Genomic DNA, 20978 nt, shown 5'->3' on the forward strand with positions numbered 1-20978 from the left:
AATTCTCTAATAATGCATAAGTTTTGCAATCCTAAAATTATAATCTAGTAGTCATGTTGATTTCCAGCCTTCATTTCCATTTCATCTTATTAAACGAATTTTTTCTTTCATTTTAACTGTTATGATGTAGAACATGTAAAAATAAAAGTGTCTTCGATCTAGAAATTTCTAATCTAAAAGCTTAGTCAACAGTTATTGTAAATCGTACTTTCATTAAGTTTTAATTTTCTTGGAATACCCACTTTTTTAACAGGATTTCAAATTTGCATGAATATTATTTCAAAGCCGAATTTGAGCTTGATTCTCTCGATTACACTTCCAGTTGTCACAATTTTTTGTTAGGTTTTCATAACTGTGTAACTTCACAGTTGCTTGTAAATTCAAATATAGTTTTCTTAATGATTTAATAAAAGCACATGTGTACTTACGTAGCATTTATTTCTGCGATTTAAGACTTTCATAATTACTTGCTGCATAATTAATAAGATAATTGTCAAAATCGTCATTTTATTGATATATTTTATTAGATTTAAATGAGTGAATAGAGACAAAGCCCCAACAGGAACGCATGGTTCAAAATTTGCTAAAGAATAAAGCCATTTATTTCATTTAACTTTTACATGCGTAATATAGCAGTAATTATCTGAAAGAACACAACTTTTTATAGTCATCCCATATGGAATGCATTTATATAAATTTAATTACATTAAATAACGATTTACTTGCTTTTTTACTTTTGTTTCTAAAGATTATGATGAAGGTAGAAATTACAAAGCAAAATATTGTAAAGGCAATGTGCAAAGAGGAAACAAATCTAATGATCGTTCCTGGACATTTATGATTAGGGAGCGGACCATTGCTTATTTCATCTGAGGATTTATTCCCACCTGAAAGAGCAGACTTGAAAATAAATATTAAAAAAATAATTAATGCAAATAATTAAAAAGCTACCATCGAAGATTTTCGTTTTTCAAGCAATCTTGAAAAGTTTTATTAAATAACAAACTTAATTTTGCAAGGTTTAGTTTAACAAAATTAACTTAAGCTTGCTTAGTGTAACAAAGTTAAACTTTAAATAAACTTTTAACTTGTTATTAAATTGGAATATTTCATTACTTTATTTTGACAAATTATACTACGACAATTTGCTGAGGGAGAAGAATGCTTTCTTGGAGTACTTCCTGAGAGAAATGGCTCAAATTCGAGTTATATATGAAAAAGAAAGGAAAATGCCCATACAAATTATATGTTATATTCCTTCCTTTATCATTTTTTAAAATCTCACAGATAATCCCATAAGCATATAAACTATAAGATAAAAGGAGAAACTGATGACAGTTAAAAATATACAGCTGTAATTACATTAGGATTTTTTTGGAAGCAGGATCTTTGAAAAATGAACAATGTCCTGTCGGGACTCGAACCACAGACTTCTCGAATACGCGTCGAGCGTGCTGATCACTACACTACGAAGGCATGCTAAGAAGGTGGGAGAAATATCCTACACAGTTAATAAAGTACCTTTCCTCATATGCTCGCATCCGCCTCGTTGTGTTACTTTACACTGTGTCTTTTAGTTTACACTGTGTCTTTTAGTTAAACTGTTTAGAATTGAGCTTGAGCAAATACATTTTCCTTTAAGGGAAGAAATTTTAAAATTATATTTTAGATTTTCAAAGATGGGACAGAAATTTCTATATAAAAATGAGTCTTTGCTTGTCTTCCTGAAAGTCGCAGATAAATTTTAGTGGTATTAGTTTCAGTAGAGTGTCTAAAAGTTTTTAGCGGCAATTTGTATTTTAACTATTACTCTTTAACCTATGAGCTTATTTCTTATAGTTTTAATTTTTCCGATGGCGAAATTTCTGTTGGATTGTCAATGTTGTAAATAAGGAATAAAACTAATGACTTTATCTCAAATTCTGATAGTTTGAAAATTTCATACTCCAAGGTATGTAGCAAAAGAATTCATTTACATTAAACTTACCGATTTTCAAAATTAAAAGATGACATGATTACATTACACAATCGGAAAACCTCGTTATTGCAAAAAGGGAGAGTTTTTAAATTAATGCAAAATTTTATACGTAAATTTCCAAATCATGAAACTCTTCAACTGAAAATAAAATTAAAAAAAAAAAAATCGGAAAGCTTTCAGATTTTACATTATGCCCAAAGGGAATTTTTTAGCCTTTTTTAACCTTTATTTATAAAATGTTCTTTGCACAAAATTTAATTTTACAGCAATATCGCAAAATAATTTTAAAATGAGCATATCTCTAGAATTTCCGATACACAGTCTCGCGCGCTGGAGATGAAAATGTTTTTTTTTTCTGCTCAGTTCTGCCATTGCTCGCTTTAAAATCATTGTGTTTGTTAATCGAAAATTCGTTTAAGTGTTACAAAATATGAAACTAATAATAAAAAAACTTCAAATTCCAAATTAGGTCTTCCAGATGCCCATATTCGGTGGAAGATTACGTTATTCAAAATTGAATGGCTCTAGGTACCGTTGTTTTATCACAACGCGAGAAGCATAAATACATTTATGCAGATTCTTCCTTATTTAATTTCTTTAAATATAACATAGGGCGAAAATATTTGGTGGCAACATTTTGAAAAGTGAAACGACATTTAAAGTTTTGAACGCAAAATGTCAAAACGAAATTAAAAGCCCTTCTGGGCTAACGCCCTTTGGGCTAAAAAACGTTTTCGGTTACACTTTATTGAGCTTATACTTTGATAATGCTCTTAATGACAAAAATTAGCAAAGAGAGAGAGAGGCAAAAAAGGCAGCCTAGTTTCAAAGACACATTTACTGCATATATCTCTGAAATATTATTATTAACTAACAGGGATTAATTTTAATGAGAGCACAGAAAATAGAATTAATTGCATTATATAGTGAAAAAGCATTTCAAAAATTCCAGTAAACCAAAATTATGAGCTACCATTTGAAAAGCAATTAAATATAGAAATTTTTCAATTTTTAAAAATTTAATTTAGACATATTTTAAACAAGTTAAATTTAAAAATTATAGTTTCTAGTTTAAATACCATTGTTCTTATAATTTAGTTCAGAAAATGAGCAAATGAATAAATGTTCATTTTCCATTTTTCAAATACTACAAATAAACAGATTAAAATAGAACGCACTTCTCTACTGATAAATATTATTTTAATAGGTTGTTTTACAGGCGATCATTTAGAAAACATGGTTTTCATATATAAATTGATTTTTTCTGGTCCCAATTGCGACATTCTATTATAACTGAAAAAGAGATTATTCAAGTATATTTTGCCAAAATTTTCAAATGCTACGTAATTGTGAATGTTTTTACATTTAAAAACTGATTTTAGAGAAAACATTCAATCAAGAAAATTGCAAACTGGAGATTTCACATTGTATTCTGATACCCGAAAGAAGAATTTAAAATTACAACAGTTAATTTTAAATGCTTCTTCGAAGAATTAGAAGTTCACAACTGCTTTTAAAATATCAAAAAATACAAAACAATGTAAAAATAAAAAAATGAATTTTCTGCCACTAATGTAACATATTATGTTAGAAACATTTTTTATAATCAGCAAAAATTGCAAATATTTATAAAAAATTACTAATTGGCTACACTGTAAATTAAATGTATTTTAATTCACATCAGTTGGATATATTATTAAAAAAGTAAAAAGAGCAGAGTATATTGCTTTTAAAGCATTGTGTTTATTTACACGTAACAGATTGATTATAAAGTTAAGATATTAAGCTTTGGCACATAGGAATGCTCTAAGAACCTACTATGTACGAAGGCGCATTATCGATAAATGAAAGGTCTCACGTTTCATGCAAAGGCCAATGGCTACTTTTAGATTCTTTCTGGTATTCAAAGCCCTCAGTTTTTCCGGGCCAGGTTTTTATATATTGAGTGAAAATAATACAGTCCTTTAGAGGTGTAATAATGTATAAACACCTTAAGAAATATTGCTATAATCGATCTTAAGACCAAGACACAATTTTCTTAAAGAAGTCTGATAAAATAATATGCAATTAGTGTCCAGACATGAGGATTAAACAAAGTACCTGTGGGGGTTATCGAAACCTTATTTAAATGCACACATGAAATTTATAATACAGCCCCATGGGAGTTAGCGAGAAAAGGGAATGGACGTTTAGTTTTGATTAAGGAAAGGATCAATAACTAGCAAATTTATCCTTAATTTAGAGCTGACACCAAATGAAAGAGCTAAGTGCATTTAGAATGACAACTTCAAACTCAAGTTAGAAAGCCCTTCTAGAATTTAATGTTCTCTAAGGAATGCTGTTTATGCTCTGTGGCAATCAAAGCGAAGTTCAGATTTTAAACACGTAAGTGATAACAAAAATTGTGGTTTGAAAGTGGAAGAAAATTGGCAGCTATCATTTTAAATAAGTATTTTATTGATTAAGATCTTAATGCAAGGTGGATTCAAAAATTCTCTAAATCTGCCGTCAAGTTGTAAGAATTAACAAAAGGTGGCATTATAAGGAGTTGAAAACGTTTATGACAAAACACCACAGACCATTTCCTGGTTTCAGAAAGCTTGGTAAAATGTCCAAGTCATTTACTTTCCAGAAACAGGAGTAGCAGTTAATTTCTGTTATATAAGTGCAGCTATATTGGAATTCGAAATTATTTTCTTCGAGAAGCTTCGTTGAGAAATAGCTGGTAATATGGAATAGGACAAAAGTAGGGTATTTTACATATTCTACTAATAATTTTATGCCTATATTCACCACAATCAATTTTGCTGACTTTTGCTCTCTAATAACAAAATGCACATAGAAAGACAGACTCAGAAAATCTATAATTTTCATCGTGATGGATAAAATTACGGTATTGTTTTCAGGGTGGATCTTTTAACGGACACATAAATGTTAAAAAGCAAAAGTAGACCTGCCAAAATTAACTCTTTAATAGGAAATATAATGAAAGTAATTTTACCGTTAGCAATGTTTCCGAAGCTTTTTTGAACTACTCAGCATTAACTGTATTCTTATCGGTAACGTATTTGCTATCAGGATAGGAATTCATTCATGTTATTAATAAAATAAGATATGATATAAAGAGACATACAATGGATTTTAAGATGCTCTGCTTTGCTAATGTCTCGTCCTTCGCTATTGATTCCAGCACACTGGTAATGACCTCGATGTTCTGGTCCAGCAGATGTGATGCTGAAAGTTCTGTTTCGAGTGTCACGCCTTGCAGGAGCACCCAGTGACTGTCCATCCTTTAGCCACTCTAATTCCACTATAGGAGGATTTGCATCGACAACACAAGTCATGGTGACATGAGTGCCTTCTAACAAAGGAATCTGCTTGTCCACCTTTACCGAGAGTTGAGGAGGAACTAAAAAATTAAGGATAAGTTAAATATATTTTTGTAACATAAAAAAATACTGCTAACCAAAACATTTATGCAATATTAGCATCCAATACGAGAAACAATTTAGTTTAAGCTTTTATCAACACCATGTTTGCATAAAAATTGCGAATCTATGATATTTATGCAGAAATAGTTTTGTGAGATCTAAACTGTATATTTATGTGGACCAATGATTTTATGTACTTTGCTACTTAAGTTATAAGTAATAATGTAGCTTAGTTTTAGTAAAATATACAATACTTATTTATTTCAGATTGCTCTAATTAACTTTTAAAGCTATCAATGATTAAGTTTTAAGCAAAATTTACAGTTTTTAAGCAATAAAATATGATGAATTTGTTGCACTATATTGCTTCAAACAGAAACTAGAATCGAAAGAGAAAAGGCTGTAAAAGGTATATCAAAATTATTATTATTAAACAAACAAATACTCTAGTATCCGTTTATACGATTTTGATCTAATACAGTTCGGAAACAAATACTGATGTTTTTTTTTGACACGATTTATTTTGAAGATTTATTTATTTTTTTATTTCCTAAAGATTCTTTTAAGAAACTTCATTTTATTTTAATTTTTGAAATTACTCTTACCAAAGAAAAAAAAAGACAAGTGTGGAAGAACTAAATGTACAGTCAAAATAGTTTTGAAGGAGTTTCATTTTTAAAAGTTTCATATTTTGAACCTTAAAACCTAAAAATGAAAACTGTACAAATTCATAACAGGTTTTTGAATTTTATTAAACATATTCTTTTATTTATTACTTGATTTCCATCAATCTAGACCACTTTAAGAAAATAAACTTCAATTGATTATAATGGGAATGTTAAAAATGGGTTAAATAATATTTGAATGCATTTATGGAAAATTACTGAAAACATGCTTGTGCAAATAAGTCATATTTTCATGTATGTTTATTTTAGTGATATACTATTTATTTCATGAAGTATAATTTGTTTTGTCCGTCATATATGTTGTAAAGTTTATAAAGTAAAAAGCGAAATCAAATAATTAATTTATTCAAAGATCTTCTTAAAGATTTTGCTATGATTTGCTTGCAAATGGTATAATTTTTTCACACTGGACGTTCAAAACTAAAACCAATGTTTTTTATACAGACTATTATTTTTTTGACACGATTTACATAAGCGCAATTTTTCGGGAAACTTTCTAAGCCATAAAAACAGAATTGGGGATATAAAGAAGCAAAGAAGGGAAAAATAATTACGATCGAACGAAACGCAACAGGATTAATACGTTCAAATGAAAAAGAGATGACGAGTCTAAAAATTTCCTCTATCAGGTTTTGCAACGACTGGTTTAAATAATCAGTCATTTTCAAATTCGGAAAATGAATGATGAATAAACAGTCAATGAGTTTCAAATGTAACTTTGATTTTACTGTATGATACGAGAGAGAAAAAAATTTGTGATGTTACGCAACGAGAAATGATCGAGCTAATAGATGGGTGTACAGCACCCCCCTGGCTTGCCTTAAAAAGACTGCAGGTGAATACAACGACTGTTGCCAACGTAGGCACCATTCCTTCGGACAATTGTTATTTCCAGCCTCGATGTGTGAAATGCTTTCTTCCCCACAAAACAATGAACTGTCTTCAAAAGGTAAAGATTGAAAATCCCAAGAGCAGTAACTGCCGGGAATCTCAAGTTGCTTCTTATCGTGAGTGTGCTAAATTCCCTAAAAATAAACCCAGCCAAAGTAAAACACTAGTTCTGTTAAACCAAGCATCTCTCTTATGCAGAAATGGCCAAAAGCAAGCCTCCTACTATCACAAACACAGTTTTAGTCCCCCCGATTCGCCTACTGTTGTATCTGCCAATTAGGCTAATAATATTAATTATAGCAGTAAATTGTTTAAAAATACTCCCAGAACTAGTGATCGTAATAGAAAAAATAAAATTTCTGAATTTCTATGTTTAAATATATGACTCAAGTAAATGAAATTTTTGAAAAAGATAGGATTAAAAATATCAGTAACATACTCAAAATTATATGCCTAGGTTAAAAGATGCTAATAATCCTATTGATAAAATGTATATTTTTTCTGAAATGACTAATAAATTAACAATTATGACTCAGCCTAATAACGGACATGCCTTCACGATAGTTACATAAAATGCAAATGGTCTTATACGTAGAGCATATGAGCTCAAGGAATTTTTACATGAGTATAGTCTTGATTAGCTTTCATACAGGAAAACATGCTTTGTCTGCGCAACGATTTTAGAGCCTGTAACTATGTCAAGCATAAGTTAGATAGACGTACTGAAGGCAGATATGTACTCGGGGAAACGCTCGAGGTGGAGTTTATATTCTAGTCAAACGCTCCATTTCTCATTATCTCACAACACTTACACAGCTCTCAGCTGTCGAAGCCCTAGCCATCACAATCACAAGCAACTCATTTCGACAAATCACTTTCATTTGCACCTATACACCAAACATTAAACCAGTAGCAGACATGCATTCTGATTTACACACATTTCTCAACACTAGCAATCGAGTTATTCTAAGTGGAGATTTTAATGCATACCATCGCGTATGGAACTGCAGTTCAAACAACTATGATAGAACAATATACAAACTTCGCCAATTGGCCAATGTATTAATTGCAAGCTCCGGATAAACCAACATACTGTAGCGTAGACAGACCGGCTGTTATTGATTTCTTTCTTTTCAAAAATATTAAAGCTCTGACTCATATTGAGAGCATGAATGAACTTTCTTGGGATCATAATCTGGTTATGGCGGAGATCAGCATTAATAGCTACGGTACACCAGATAAAACAGCCCTTATCACTAACTGGGCAGGATATGCCAAAGTTCTAGACAACACGTAGTATATTTACCCACACATACATACGAGGAATGAGTTAGAGGATTTGACCAAAGAACTTAACACTCATCGGAAACAGCAAGGAAACTGCAGAAGGAAAACGATATAAAAGTCCTGCCATAAGAAAACTGATTAAAAAAGAAACCATATTTGGAAAACTGGCAAAGACCACGTTTTTCGCAGGACAGAATAATCATGAATACACTCAACCATGAAGTCAGGATCCTTATCAAAGAACAAGCACAACTGGGTACTGGACCAGATGCTTATAGTTACTTTCAGCGGATGGTAGTTCTGTCTGGAATGCTGTTTCTAAGTGTAAAAGATGAAATACAAATATTACACCCCTTAATGGTCCCGGCGGGATTGCCTATACCAAAATTGAGGAAACTGAGTCTCTGGCAGATCACTACGGATCTCTTTTGTACTCACAACATACCTCACCCACAGTGTCATTACGCAATACACAGTTTTTCTCAAGAACACACATTAACAATATCTCTGTACTCCCGCCCTCCGAGGAGATTAAGTGTATCGAAAATAGAAAAAAAACAGCAAAACTCCGGGACTGGATCAAACTAAAGTTTACTAAAATTATCAACCTTATGATCGAGCTTCAAATTTCCCGACCAGCTGGAAGATTATCATCATTATTTCGATTCTGATGTCTCGAAAGAAACCAGCTGACCAGTTGCATAGTCCGATTAGCTTACTAGCCACGCTCAGCATAATCGCTGAAGTAGTTATTTTTCTTCGTGTCAATAGCTTCATCGATGACAACCCAATCCTTATCCCATATCAGCCTGGGTTCAGAATGGTTCTCCACAAACCACCAAATTTATAAGACCGAATAGGGTGATGGAATTTTTTGCACAAGGATTTCGAAATCACGAAAACCAGTGGATTCTCGATATATAGAATATCGATATATCGAAGCTTTTGAAGCCTTTCATCGCGTATGGCTGCTGGGGCTTACCTACAATCTAATTACTCTAGGGTTCCCAGATTATATCATTAACATAATTAATTCCTACTTTACGATAGATACTTCGTCGCTCGCTATAATAACACATATTCTACACGCAGAAAAGTCCTTGCGAGCGTCCCACAAGGTTCGCTCTTTGGCCCTCTCTTCTTTTCACTTTATGCCAACAATATACCACAATCACCTAATACTGCACTAGCCATATGTGCAGACGAAACTGCGATTCTAGCACAAAATGCGTCTCTGCGTTCTGTCACACAGTCACTACATGAACTTATACATACACCAGAGAAAGAAATACCAATGTGAGCATCAACATGTACAGTATCATGATCCCGTGAACCAAGCAAGTAAAATACTTGGGCGTTATATTAGACTAAAGACTTATATAAATAGATCCCCCACAGGACATATATTATTAACAAATTTTAGGCTTTTCAAATATCACTCTTCCGCTTAATTTTCTGAAACTCCGGTCTCTCACTTGATAGCAAGTTACACCTGTATAAGATTATGTTGCAGCCCATCATCACCTACGCCTGTCCTATCTGGAGTTTTCTTAGTAACACTCAATTTAACAGATTGCAGACTTTTCAGAATGTCACTTTGAGAAAATAACCAAACGCAGATGGTTTGTTAGAAATTCTGTTATTCACGATGAACTAAATGTTCAGTTCAGCAGTGCATTCACAGCAAAAATAGCTAAAAACGTTTTCAGTAAGATTAGTCTTATTAACAACGAATCTATCCCGTTCATGGACTATGATATTACACATGCTCTCAATAGAAAACGACCTTTAGGTAGCATCTTTATTACATCTTAATCTTTAATTCTAGTTATATACTTAATTTTTTATTGTTGTTGTTAATTTACTCTCTTTCGGCCAACTGATATAAAAGTGTATGATTCTCCTATAAGCTCCGCCCCAACCAATGGCTATTGTGCTTTTTATTACATTCGTCTTTGCAGCACATGACTGATTGCCAAGCCTCCTTGTTTACTGTTTACACCCTCTACACATTTTTGTCCTCAAGTCTAGCGCTGGACGCTTTACAAGATGTTGAACTTCGCCACACTTTCTTCTATTATCTACTTCCTTCCTTCCTTAATTACTTATCGTATTTCGCTTACTCACAATATGAAATACTACAATTGTTTTACCAAACTTCACTCTGCAGGTCGGAATGGCTTCGTGGCTTGGGAAAAGGTTTTTGCCTTTTCCCTCTTTTCCATACCATAATATTAGCCATAATTTTACGTTATGTCCTCCTACCGACGCAGTTCTATACAGGATGGGGCATCCACTCAGGCACCTAACCATGTGTTGCTTGAAAAAGGAATTTCAAATCAAAATCGTGGAATTTAACGATGCGCACAAATACTTTTTTTTATCTTTATCTAGAAGGATATCCCTGCAAAGGATGTTAGTCGAGTTAATATGATATCCCTGTAAATTCTTCAATGGGTGATTCACTCGAAGAGATTAGATTTTTGCACACACTTGCTTATCTGAGTTTCTCATTCATAATTGTTTACATTGCGCTTTAACTCACACTGAATGTCTATTCCAGGAAACACATGGTTACCTTCGATCCGCTTTCAAGCATTCATCAATTTGTTATATGAATTCAGATGTTAAGATTACATGTGACTGACCGCATCTTTCTTGCATTTTCAACAGGTTTTCATAATCTTGAAGCCAACAAATAATCAACTTATGAATAACTTTTCAAGAATCGCAAATTTCATTATAGTATACGGCGAACGAATTCCTACACATAACGATAAGCGTGTTGCCCTTTGACTGAATAAAAACATATGTCTGCATTTTGTTGGTTTAACAAAGAATTTTGCCTTTAAAACGCTATTTTCAGGCAACATACTCATCAAACACACTTGTCTTCCAACAACAGCCCAAGCAGATCACTTACCCGGATAATATCACTTCATATATTTCTACTATGAGAGTAAGCTTACGTCCTTTTACAGCTAATATAAGTACTGCAAGTTTTAGTCGTTACATAACATTTCCTCGTATCCTATTGCCTCATGTCACAAATACCTTCACATTACAACTACCTGTACCTAAAATCAGTGAGGGAAGATTACAGATTTTATGTAATTTGCTTTCACTGATTTTTTTTACCAACATGGTTTCGATGGGGTCGATGGTTTCAAACAATGCAAGTCACTAAAAAGATGGGACGCCTAATCTATGACAGATACTACAAAAAAGCTTTTTTTTCCCAATGCTTCAAGTGAATGTAAGGAAAGTTGAATAAGTGCAAGGGTGGGATGTTACTTCAAAGATGATTAAGCAATAATTCTTTAAATTTCAAATAGAGCTAATTATCATTATAAGTATTTTCTACAAATGGTTTTGAACATTAGAGTAGTTAGAAATGTTTCTTTATTATAATTTTATGATACAAGAGGTAAAAGAGATCAAAATTATAGCCAAGGAAACTGACTGCTATTTACTACAAATAATATTAAATTTAAACGAAATAAAGTATAAGAAATTCCCTAGCATTTTATTCTATGTACATATTTAAACTGCATTATTTATAGATAAATATTGATGACACATTTCATCACATCAATAACTTTACAGATTGACTTGCATATATTAGACGTGCATTTAACCGATTACTGCGTCTTTGTAAGAATCTTCGTTTCTAATTTCCAGTTTAATTAACTGGCCCCTAGGGTATGACTGAAAGGCATGGGGTGTTTAACAAACTCAGATATAAATGGATCCTATTCTATCGAGAGTTAAAGACAATCAATCACCTTCGAAATTCCCTAACTAAATCTTAATTGGTGACTCAAATAAGTAGACTGGAAAGACAGATTATTCAGTTAAAAACGAAAAAGATTTTATCATGGACTTCCACTTGGAGTTACAACGGAGCTAATTGGAAATTAGTTGTTCTTCGTTACGATAAACACGAAACTATTAATGATTAGATTGAAATAATGATGAGCAAACAGTCAATAATTGCCTAACAGTGTTCATGAACTGCCAAGATTTAATTATGCACATAACTGCAACAGATTAGCGCATTAGATATCTGTTTGCATTCAAGTGTCCAACACGCGGTCCATACGAGACTGAAAAATTGAGAAAAATTAAAGTAAGCATTTGAAAAATTTAATTTGCTTTCAGCTTCTATGATACAGCATTAAAATAATAAGAATGGAATATTGACAAGTAAATTGATGAAAAGATAACGTAATATTTCTGACAATTCTAAGGATATTTTATGTTAGTCCACTTGCTCTTTTCAAATGAGTACCAATTTAGATTTATTATTTTACAGAAAAGTTGTTTTCTTTTTAGTTAAATTTCAAAATTACAAAACATGAATATTTCAGTCATTTAAGACCTTTTCCTATTTGAAAGTATATGTCTAAAACCAATGGTTGTAAAACTGAAGACCCAGAACATTTCCTCGTATCCTATGGATTACGGCCCCTCTCTGTCTGTCTGTATATATATATTTCCTTCTATAGACGAAATTGAAATGTTGTCTATAGAAAAAGGAAAAAATGGAAATGTTCTCTAACTATAATGTCGCAAAATGCGTAATATTTTCTTTCGAGTTTTAATGGGGAAATTCATATCTTCACGAATGCTTTCAAAAGATTTTGTCCAATAACTAACTTTTCATATTTCTTTCTATACTAATTAATTTTTGTTTCTGTATTAATTATATTTAAATTATTTAAAAAATAAAAAACAGTGTTTTTACTATTTAATACTATTTGTTTACTTTTCAATTTTTGAAATTTATCCAGCTATAATTCAAAAATGTGTTTTATTTAGAAGTCTCTTGGCTGATACGTGATAAAGATCAAAGCATTACCAACTTTATTTTATTTTTGTTTTAATTTGCATTTTGTTTCAGGTTATATTTCCGCGTTCATGCTTTAGAATGTGATTTCTGTTTCGTCATGTTAGGTAGCTGGTTAAAAGTATGCAAGGTAAAAATATGTAAATAAAAATACTTAGTTTAGTTTGCAGTAGTCCCTTAGCTCTCTATTTTAGTTTAGTTTGCTCAGTGCTTATAACAAATTTCTGTATACTGCGTCATTATTTCCAAATTAGTCCTGCCGACTAACTGAAATAGTATGAATGGATCGGATACCATCGTTAACAATTACGCCATCAACATTCAAATTGTTTTATATACATATATTTCATATGCAAATTGTTCCCAAAAGTCTTTACTCGGCCTTTATTTTTGAAACCGTGTTAATCACAGACATATACTATCAACTAAAAAAAGTATTTATTGACACAAAGATTCATGTTTTCATATTTTTAAATTTAAAAAATTAGTTTTGTATAAAATGCGGAATCTAAATTTTTACATGTTCCCGATTCTTATACTTGTGAGTATTCATTTAATTTATCTAACAGTTAATTTTACTTTTCAATTTTTGAAATTTATCCAGCTATAATTCAAAAATGTGTTTTATTTAGAAGTCTCTTGGCTGATACGTGATAAAGATCAAAGCATTACCAACTTTATTTTATTTTTGTTTTAATTTGCATTTTGTTTCAGGTTAGATTTCCGCGTTCATGCTTTATATTGTGATTTCTGTTTCGTCATGTTAGGTAGCTGGTTAAAAGTATGCAAGGTAAAAATACGTAAATAAAAATACTTAGTTTAGTTTGCAGTAGTTTCTTAACTCTCTATTTTAGTTTGGTTTGCTCAGTGCTTATAACAAATTTCTGTATACTGCGTCATTATTTCCAAATTAGTCCTGCCGACTAACTGAAATACTAATATGAATGCATCGGATACCATCGTTAACAATTATGCCATCAACATTCAAATTGTTTTATATACATATATTTCATATGCAAATTGTTCCCAAAAGTCTTTACCCGGCCTTTATTTTTGAAACCGTGTTAATCACAGACATATACTATCAACTAAAAAAAGTATTTATTGACACAAAGATTCATGTTTTCATATTTTTAAATTTAAAAAATTAGTTTTGTATAAAATGCGGAATCTAAATTTTTACATGTTCCCGATTCCTATACTTGTGAGTATTCATTTAATTTATCTAACAGTTAATTTTATTTTTGAAGCAATCTTTCCTATTATTCTCGTTTTGCACCCACGTAGTCTTGCCAGAATGTTAATGAGTTAGCGCGCGTGTATTCAAATGAGATAGAAAGAAGTTATTATTTAAGGGCAGATTTTGGAAAGTGAATAATTCAGAAAGAGAGGGAAACGTGTTCTGCCGTTTGAAGGCCACGTTGCTATTTTTGATTTACTAGCGATTAGATTTCCTTGGCGTTGAGAGCTTCTAGCCATTCAGCTAGTTTACGCCGACTTTTACCAGTCAGAGTCTATCTGCACATTAAGTAACCCGCGAAAGGCCGTTAAGATAACTTAATTCTATTCTAAGTAGCTTGTTATCTTTGGAATTAAGCTAGACATGTTGGCTTTTGTAAGTACGAGTCGGTGCCATCTATGAAAGATATTGAGTTAATAAAGGGTTCTTTATAGCCTCTGTAGACTTTGTCGTATTTAAGACTTGAGGATAATTCCTCACGCAGTCTTCTAGTATCTCGTTAGTTTATGCTTGTTATGAATACGAGACGCTGTGTACTTATATACACGAAAATATTGTACTTGTAATAAAAAAAATAAAGTATAAACTTTTGCCTTCCGTGCGTGATAAATTACTGAGACTGAGATATTCTGTATCAAAGTCGGGAATCATATTAAGAGGCAATATTAAGAGGCCGTACACAAACTAAAGAGTAGAAAATTTGCATTTGTATACGCAGCTAAGAAAATGATGTTTAGGAAACTATTCCTGATGTTAAGAGATAACGTGTTGACCATTTCTATGCATATCATAGTGAAAAATATTGATCAGTACAATTTTTATAAAACGGAGTCTTGTTCATATAATTTTACAGAATTCTTATTCTAGAAAACACTAGCAGGATTTAGTATCGGCACGTAATCAACTAGTAATATTAATTGCAATAATGAAAAAAATTCCTTTTAAAATTAAATTATACTTTTTTAATTAAATTGTGCTTTTTATATTATACTTTATTTAACTTTTTACGATTACCAAATCATGATTTTAAAGTAATATAATTTTTTTGGAGTATAATCACGTATTATTAGATTTTGAAAAGGTATAGATTACTTGCCTGAAAATTCTCATACCATGGGTAACAAAATTATATAGAGACTCTAGTAAACCACAAAAAATATCATTGAATGGCATTTAAGGGGAAAATCAATCTCGAATTATTCTAATTTATTTATTTTATTTATTAACCGACCCCTCAATACAATTACGGAATGACAGATATGTAAAAAATAAAAATCAAATTTAGATTCTTTATTGTTACCTTTAATTAGATAGTATTTCTTTAAAATTGCATTTCGTTTTACGATATATATTTTGCTTTATTTTAGGGAAAGTTTAACATTTTAATATTGATTTGTGATTTTTTTAAAAACTGTGCTATTAAATTAAAATTCCTGAATGCAGCTACCTTCTTTATCCAAGGCTGTTAATTTTATCTAATCTGCACAGTCTGATAATATTGATTGGGCATAATAAGGAATAATGTTATAATAACATCTCATAGGGCAAAACATGAGATTCGGATCACGAAACTGAATTTGCTGTCACTCATATTTCCTCTTTCTGTTCTGCACCTTTGTGTAATAAAATGTATTGAATGTCCTTAATAAAACTGTAATAACGCTCGTTTTCACTTACAAAAATTGCTGTTCAATAAATTTGTTCTCTTACGTATATGGCCTGTTTTTCAAAACGAAAAGATTTCAAACTCACTGTAAATATACCTGACATAGTTTAGTAAAGATGTAAATTTCACTGTCTGAAATTTTAAACGTGATGATGCGTTTGTCTACCCAAATACATTTTCCGTCTTGTTTATGCACCATGTTAAATGCAATTAGAATAAAAATGAGAAGGTATCTATGACAGCTTTTGTTAGTGAGGCAGTTAAAAGCGGAGAGTAACTCTTACATCATATCTATAAACATATATATATATATATATATATATATATATATATTATTAATCTTCATTACGCAAGCTATCTGAAGTCCTACAATTCCTGAAAAATTGTATGTATAAATATCACGGCTGTTAAAACAAAGAAAGATTTTATAGGTTGTTTCAAATCTATCCCAAAAGTAATACTAAAATAAAAATGGAAGTTGATTGCTTTTTATAAGACCGATCTGAACAAGCCAACAACTGCTTTACTTTTGTATTTGAAGTCATGATATTATCCGGACTCTAACCCGGATATTATCATTTCAAAGCCGACAAAGGTGGCCAGATAGTCGTCATGGATAAGAACACTTACATCGATGGTGTCACTAAACTCTTAAACTAAGGACCATATAATCCGATCCCTAAAGATCCTTCACCTTCGGACTTGTCAAAAATAAAAACTGCGATCAAATCTTCGCAAATCATTTCAAGCAACTTAAAACATTCGCTTATCCCATCTGTTGCGAATTGTGCCAGATTATATGCTCTTCCCAAAATTCATAAAAGTGGTATTCCTTTCCGCCCTATTGTATCAAATTTAGGTACTGCCTCGTATCCATTAGCTAAATATTTAGTTTCTAGTAGATTTTCCACTCTATTAGACAATAACATTTACACCATAAAAATTCAATAGAGTTTGTAAAAAAGGTTAAAAACATTTCTCCTAGTAATTTACTCATGGTTTCTTTTGATGTTAAATCATTATTCACCAGTGTCCCAGTGGAGGGTGCATTAAGATGTCTAGAAACCAGACTTCGCGAATTTCATTTCTCTTGCATCGAAGTTGATGAGCTAATTTCTCTCACTCAAATCTGTTTGAAACAAACACATTTTGTTTTCCAAAATAAATATTACAAGCAAACTGAGGGATTAGCCATGGGAAGCCCCATCAGTCCCATCCTGGCTGATATCTACATGCATTATTATGAATCAAAATTGTTTGAAACTTTAAACTTCCCGGCATGGTTCCGCTACGTAGACGATACTTTTACCCTGTTTGAAGGTAATAAAGATGATTTAAATAAAGTTCTTTCAACAATAAATTCTATTGATCCTGCTATTCAGTTCACTTTTGAACTTGAGACTTGCAATTCTCTTCCGTTTCCCGACATTCTGGTCACACGTAACACATCCAACTTCAGTACTACGGTTTGCCTTCCACCACACTTTAAATCATGTCATCCGACTAAACAAAAGTTAGCTTCATTTTATTCCTATGTTTTCCGTGTTCTTCAAGTTTGCTCCTCCAAACTAGCCCTTGATGAAGAACTAAATTATTTAAAAACAATAGCTATTGACAGGGACTTTTCACCCAACATTATTAATCAAGCAGTTAAAAAATTCTCATCTCAACACACTAAAAGGCACTCTATTGTTTTAGGAGATTATAAAAATTCTGTTGTCATTCCATTCTTTCCATCAATTAGCTATAAAGTTGCACATATTTTTCAGAAATTTAACTTTCGGGTTGTTTATTCTTCCATCAATAAAATTCCGAGTTCCATACTCAAGGACCCCATTCCGGATATGAATTCCTGGGGTATTTATAGGATTCCTTGCCAGTGTGGTCTAATTTACATTGGCCAAACTAAGAGAGCCTTAAAATTTCGCGTCAAGGAACATGAGGCATATGTTAGAAAAAAGGAAACACAGAAGTCTTCTGTTGCTCAACATTGTTGGTCCAAAAGTCACACGTTCAATTTTTTATGCTGCCCAAATTATTCAAAAAACATCTTCCATTGGAGAACTGGATTTTCTAAAGGCATTTCACATTCATAAAAATCTTTCTGTTCTAGTTAACGATCCTAATTCCAATCCAAATTTGCCTTCGGCCTTTAAAGAAATTATGTTTTAGTTCTGGTTTCACCAACAGATGGCGCCACTTGCTTATTCTTGTCCAGGCTTTCTTATCTTATCTAATCATTATTTCCTATCTTGTTCATTTGCGGTTTTGCAGCTGAGGATGGTGGTTCGGTAAAACCTTCGAAACTAGTCCTGTGAAAATTTTGTAAATATAACGCTGACTTTTGTTGTTTGACTTCTGAATTAGTATTTATTTGGCGTGTTATTGTGTCTTAATCCAGATGATGGTTAATCTCATCATGGTTAGTGGTGAGCCAAGCATAATCAGATTAACTGTGGCTTTTCTAAAGTAATTTACTGATATTTGGTATGGAAAGCATATTTGCCAATATTTATTTAATTGCAAACGGAAAATATTTTAAATTATTTCTTTGGTCAATTAGGGAAATATGATTTTATTGGTACACACTTCAAGGTTTCAAAAATTATAAAATTTCTTAAAATGCTGAAACGCCAGAAATTCATCCCCAGGCTCTTTTTCCGTTGGTTAGAAAGAAAACTGCCTGATGATTTAGCGTTTTCCTTCATGTGTAAAATAAATAAGTATTTCCATTAGTGTTCGTCACGAAAGCAATCTATCCACACAAACATAGAAACCTTGTGGGTGCGCTCATTTTGCTATAATAAAATTATCCAATCGAATGCAATCTTTTGGGTCCAAGCTGAGTATACTAACCAGTGATGTGTAAAATTTTATATGTAATTTTTTAAATAATAATATCTGTTAGATTCATTTTTAAACTGCAATAGGTTTTTAAGAATCCTGGTTAAAATAATTGGATTAATTCTATAATTTAGGCCACAATTAACTTTGACATAGGTAGTGGAATAATTACAGCATAACGTTTCCTAAGTTTCAAATTCATTTTAATCGGATTAATACTTGAACACTACATAAGATTTCCGATACGAAATCTGAGATTCTCTCACTTAAATTACAGAGTTCACTTAACAGAAAACTGCTTATTCAGGTGTAGCTAATGAAGGATTTAATACACTAAGATCAGAAAATTGCATTAATCTCCTACTGCCTTGTTAAGAATATTATTAATTTTAAATTATAGATAGATTATTCAGACTTTCAATTAATTGAAGATTTCTATTAGCTGCATCTATTCGAAAATGGAAATGTATGAAAATAAATTGTATTTCATTTACATGTAACAAAATCAATTAAAATAAGTGTATCTAATTTTACTTAATTTCTGTTATAAATGAATTTTGTTCTCTTATATTTTCTGTAAGGACTTAATGAAATAAATCACAAATCAGGGAAACATGGAAAAAAAATAATATTAAGGGAATTGCGTAATATCATTAGAGAGAACTAACTAGTATATAGTTAATTATACTGATAATATACAAAATTTAACTATTTATGCTAATAATGCAAATGGAATAAATAATACAAATAATAATTTATGTTAAATAATTGAAAAAATTCAGCCTTCATTCGTCAGTTGATTGCAATCGAAAGGACGCAGTGCATTTTGAAAATGCAAAACAAGTTATGATCTTTCAATTGTCAAAAGCAAATTATTCTACAGAACTGCATCACTTATCATACCCTATGTATAATGTAGGCATATTACCCTCTAAGTAAAGTAAAGCGAAAATGTTCATTTTAAGCCATATATTAATCATATTTAAAGAGAAGGAAACCATTTGTCTGTGTAGAACAATTTGCTTCTGAAGATAGAAGACTATTGGTTCCTCCCTGAAAATACATGAAAACTTTCTCAGTTACACTTGAAATAATTTTAAACGTTCTTTATCGCCTGTAGCATGAATTAACCCGAATGGAAAACTTATTACATAATTGCTAGAAAGTTAATATTTAATATTAAATAACTGTAACATATTAAATTACTGATATTTAATTATGAGTTTTAGAAACGGTTAGTCATGCTTTAGAAACGGTTAGTGATTAGTACAAATAATAATTTAAAAAAAAGAAAATCTGAAATGTTTCAGATTTTAAATTACGTCCAAAGGGGAGTTCTTTAACACTTTGTGTGTTACCTTTATTTATTAAATATCATGTTCTTTGCACTTAAACCATAAAATTCATTTCAAGAGCAATATCGCAAAATAATTTTAAATTGAGTATATCTTTAGAATTTCCGATACACAATCTCGATACACAGTATAAAAATGTATTCTCTGTACAATGTTGCCATTACTCGCTTTGAAACCCTTGAGTTTGTTAATCAGAAATTCGTTAAAGTTTTACAAAATATGAAATCGATAATAAAACAAATTCCGAATTTCAAACCTGGGCTTCCAGACTCCCATATTCGTAGTAGGATTACGTCATTTAACATTGGATGGCTCTAGCTACCATTGTTTTATCACAATGCGAGAAACATACATTCATTTATGCAGATTCTTCATTATTTAATTTCTTTAAATATAATACAGAGCGATAATATTTGGTGGTAACAGTTTGAAAAGTGATACAGCTTTTTAAAGATTTAAATGCAAAATGCCAAAACGAAAACAATAGTCCCTCAGGGACAAAGTCCCTTTGGACTAGTAAGAAACGCTGTCTCTGGTAATTTGATATAAATAAATCTAAACTTACAAGTCATCAAAATAAGCATATGATAACACCGTAAATAAACTAAATCTTCACTCTCAAGGAAATTCTAAATATCTAAATCAAATAACAAGATTTATTGATTTTCAGTTTCGCATTTAGAAAGAAAAAAAATAACTAAGAACTGATTACTCATCAGGTAGAAAGAAAATACTTCAGCTTATTTCAGCT

The 20978-nt window shown here is 31.3% G+C and overlaps 1 protein-coding gene across 2 annotated transcripts in view; it reads right to left on the reverse strand.

Annotated features, from left to right (window-relative positions):
- The window catches only part of LOC118188680 (CD166 antigen homolog), a 622864-nt gene that overhangs the window by 90452 nt on the left and 511434 nt on the right, over positions 1-20978 (reverse strand). For both annotated transcript variants that reach the window (XM_085818316.1, XM_085818317.1), the window contains exon 5: positions 5112-5387. In XM_085818316.1, the coding sequence (XP_085674442.1) occupies positions 5112-5387 (276 nt within the window). The remainder of the gene's footprint in view (positions 1-5111; positions 5388-20978) is intronic.

The sequence above is a fragment of the Stegodyphus dumicola genome, chromosome 6, assembly GCF_044657685.1.
Source record: "Stegodyphus dumicola isolate Sdum_Otavi_A_Nest chromosome 6, ASM4465768v1".
NCBI lineage: Eukaryota > Metazoa > Arthropoda > Arachnida > Araneae > Eresidae > Stegodyphus > Stegodyphus dumicola.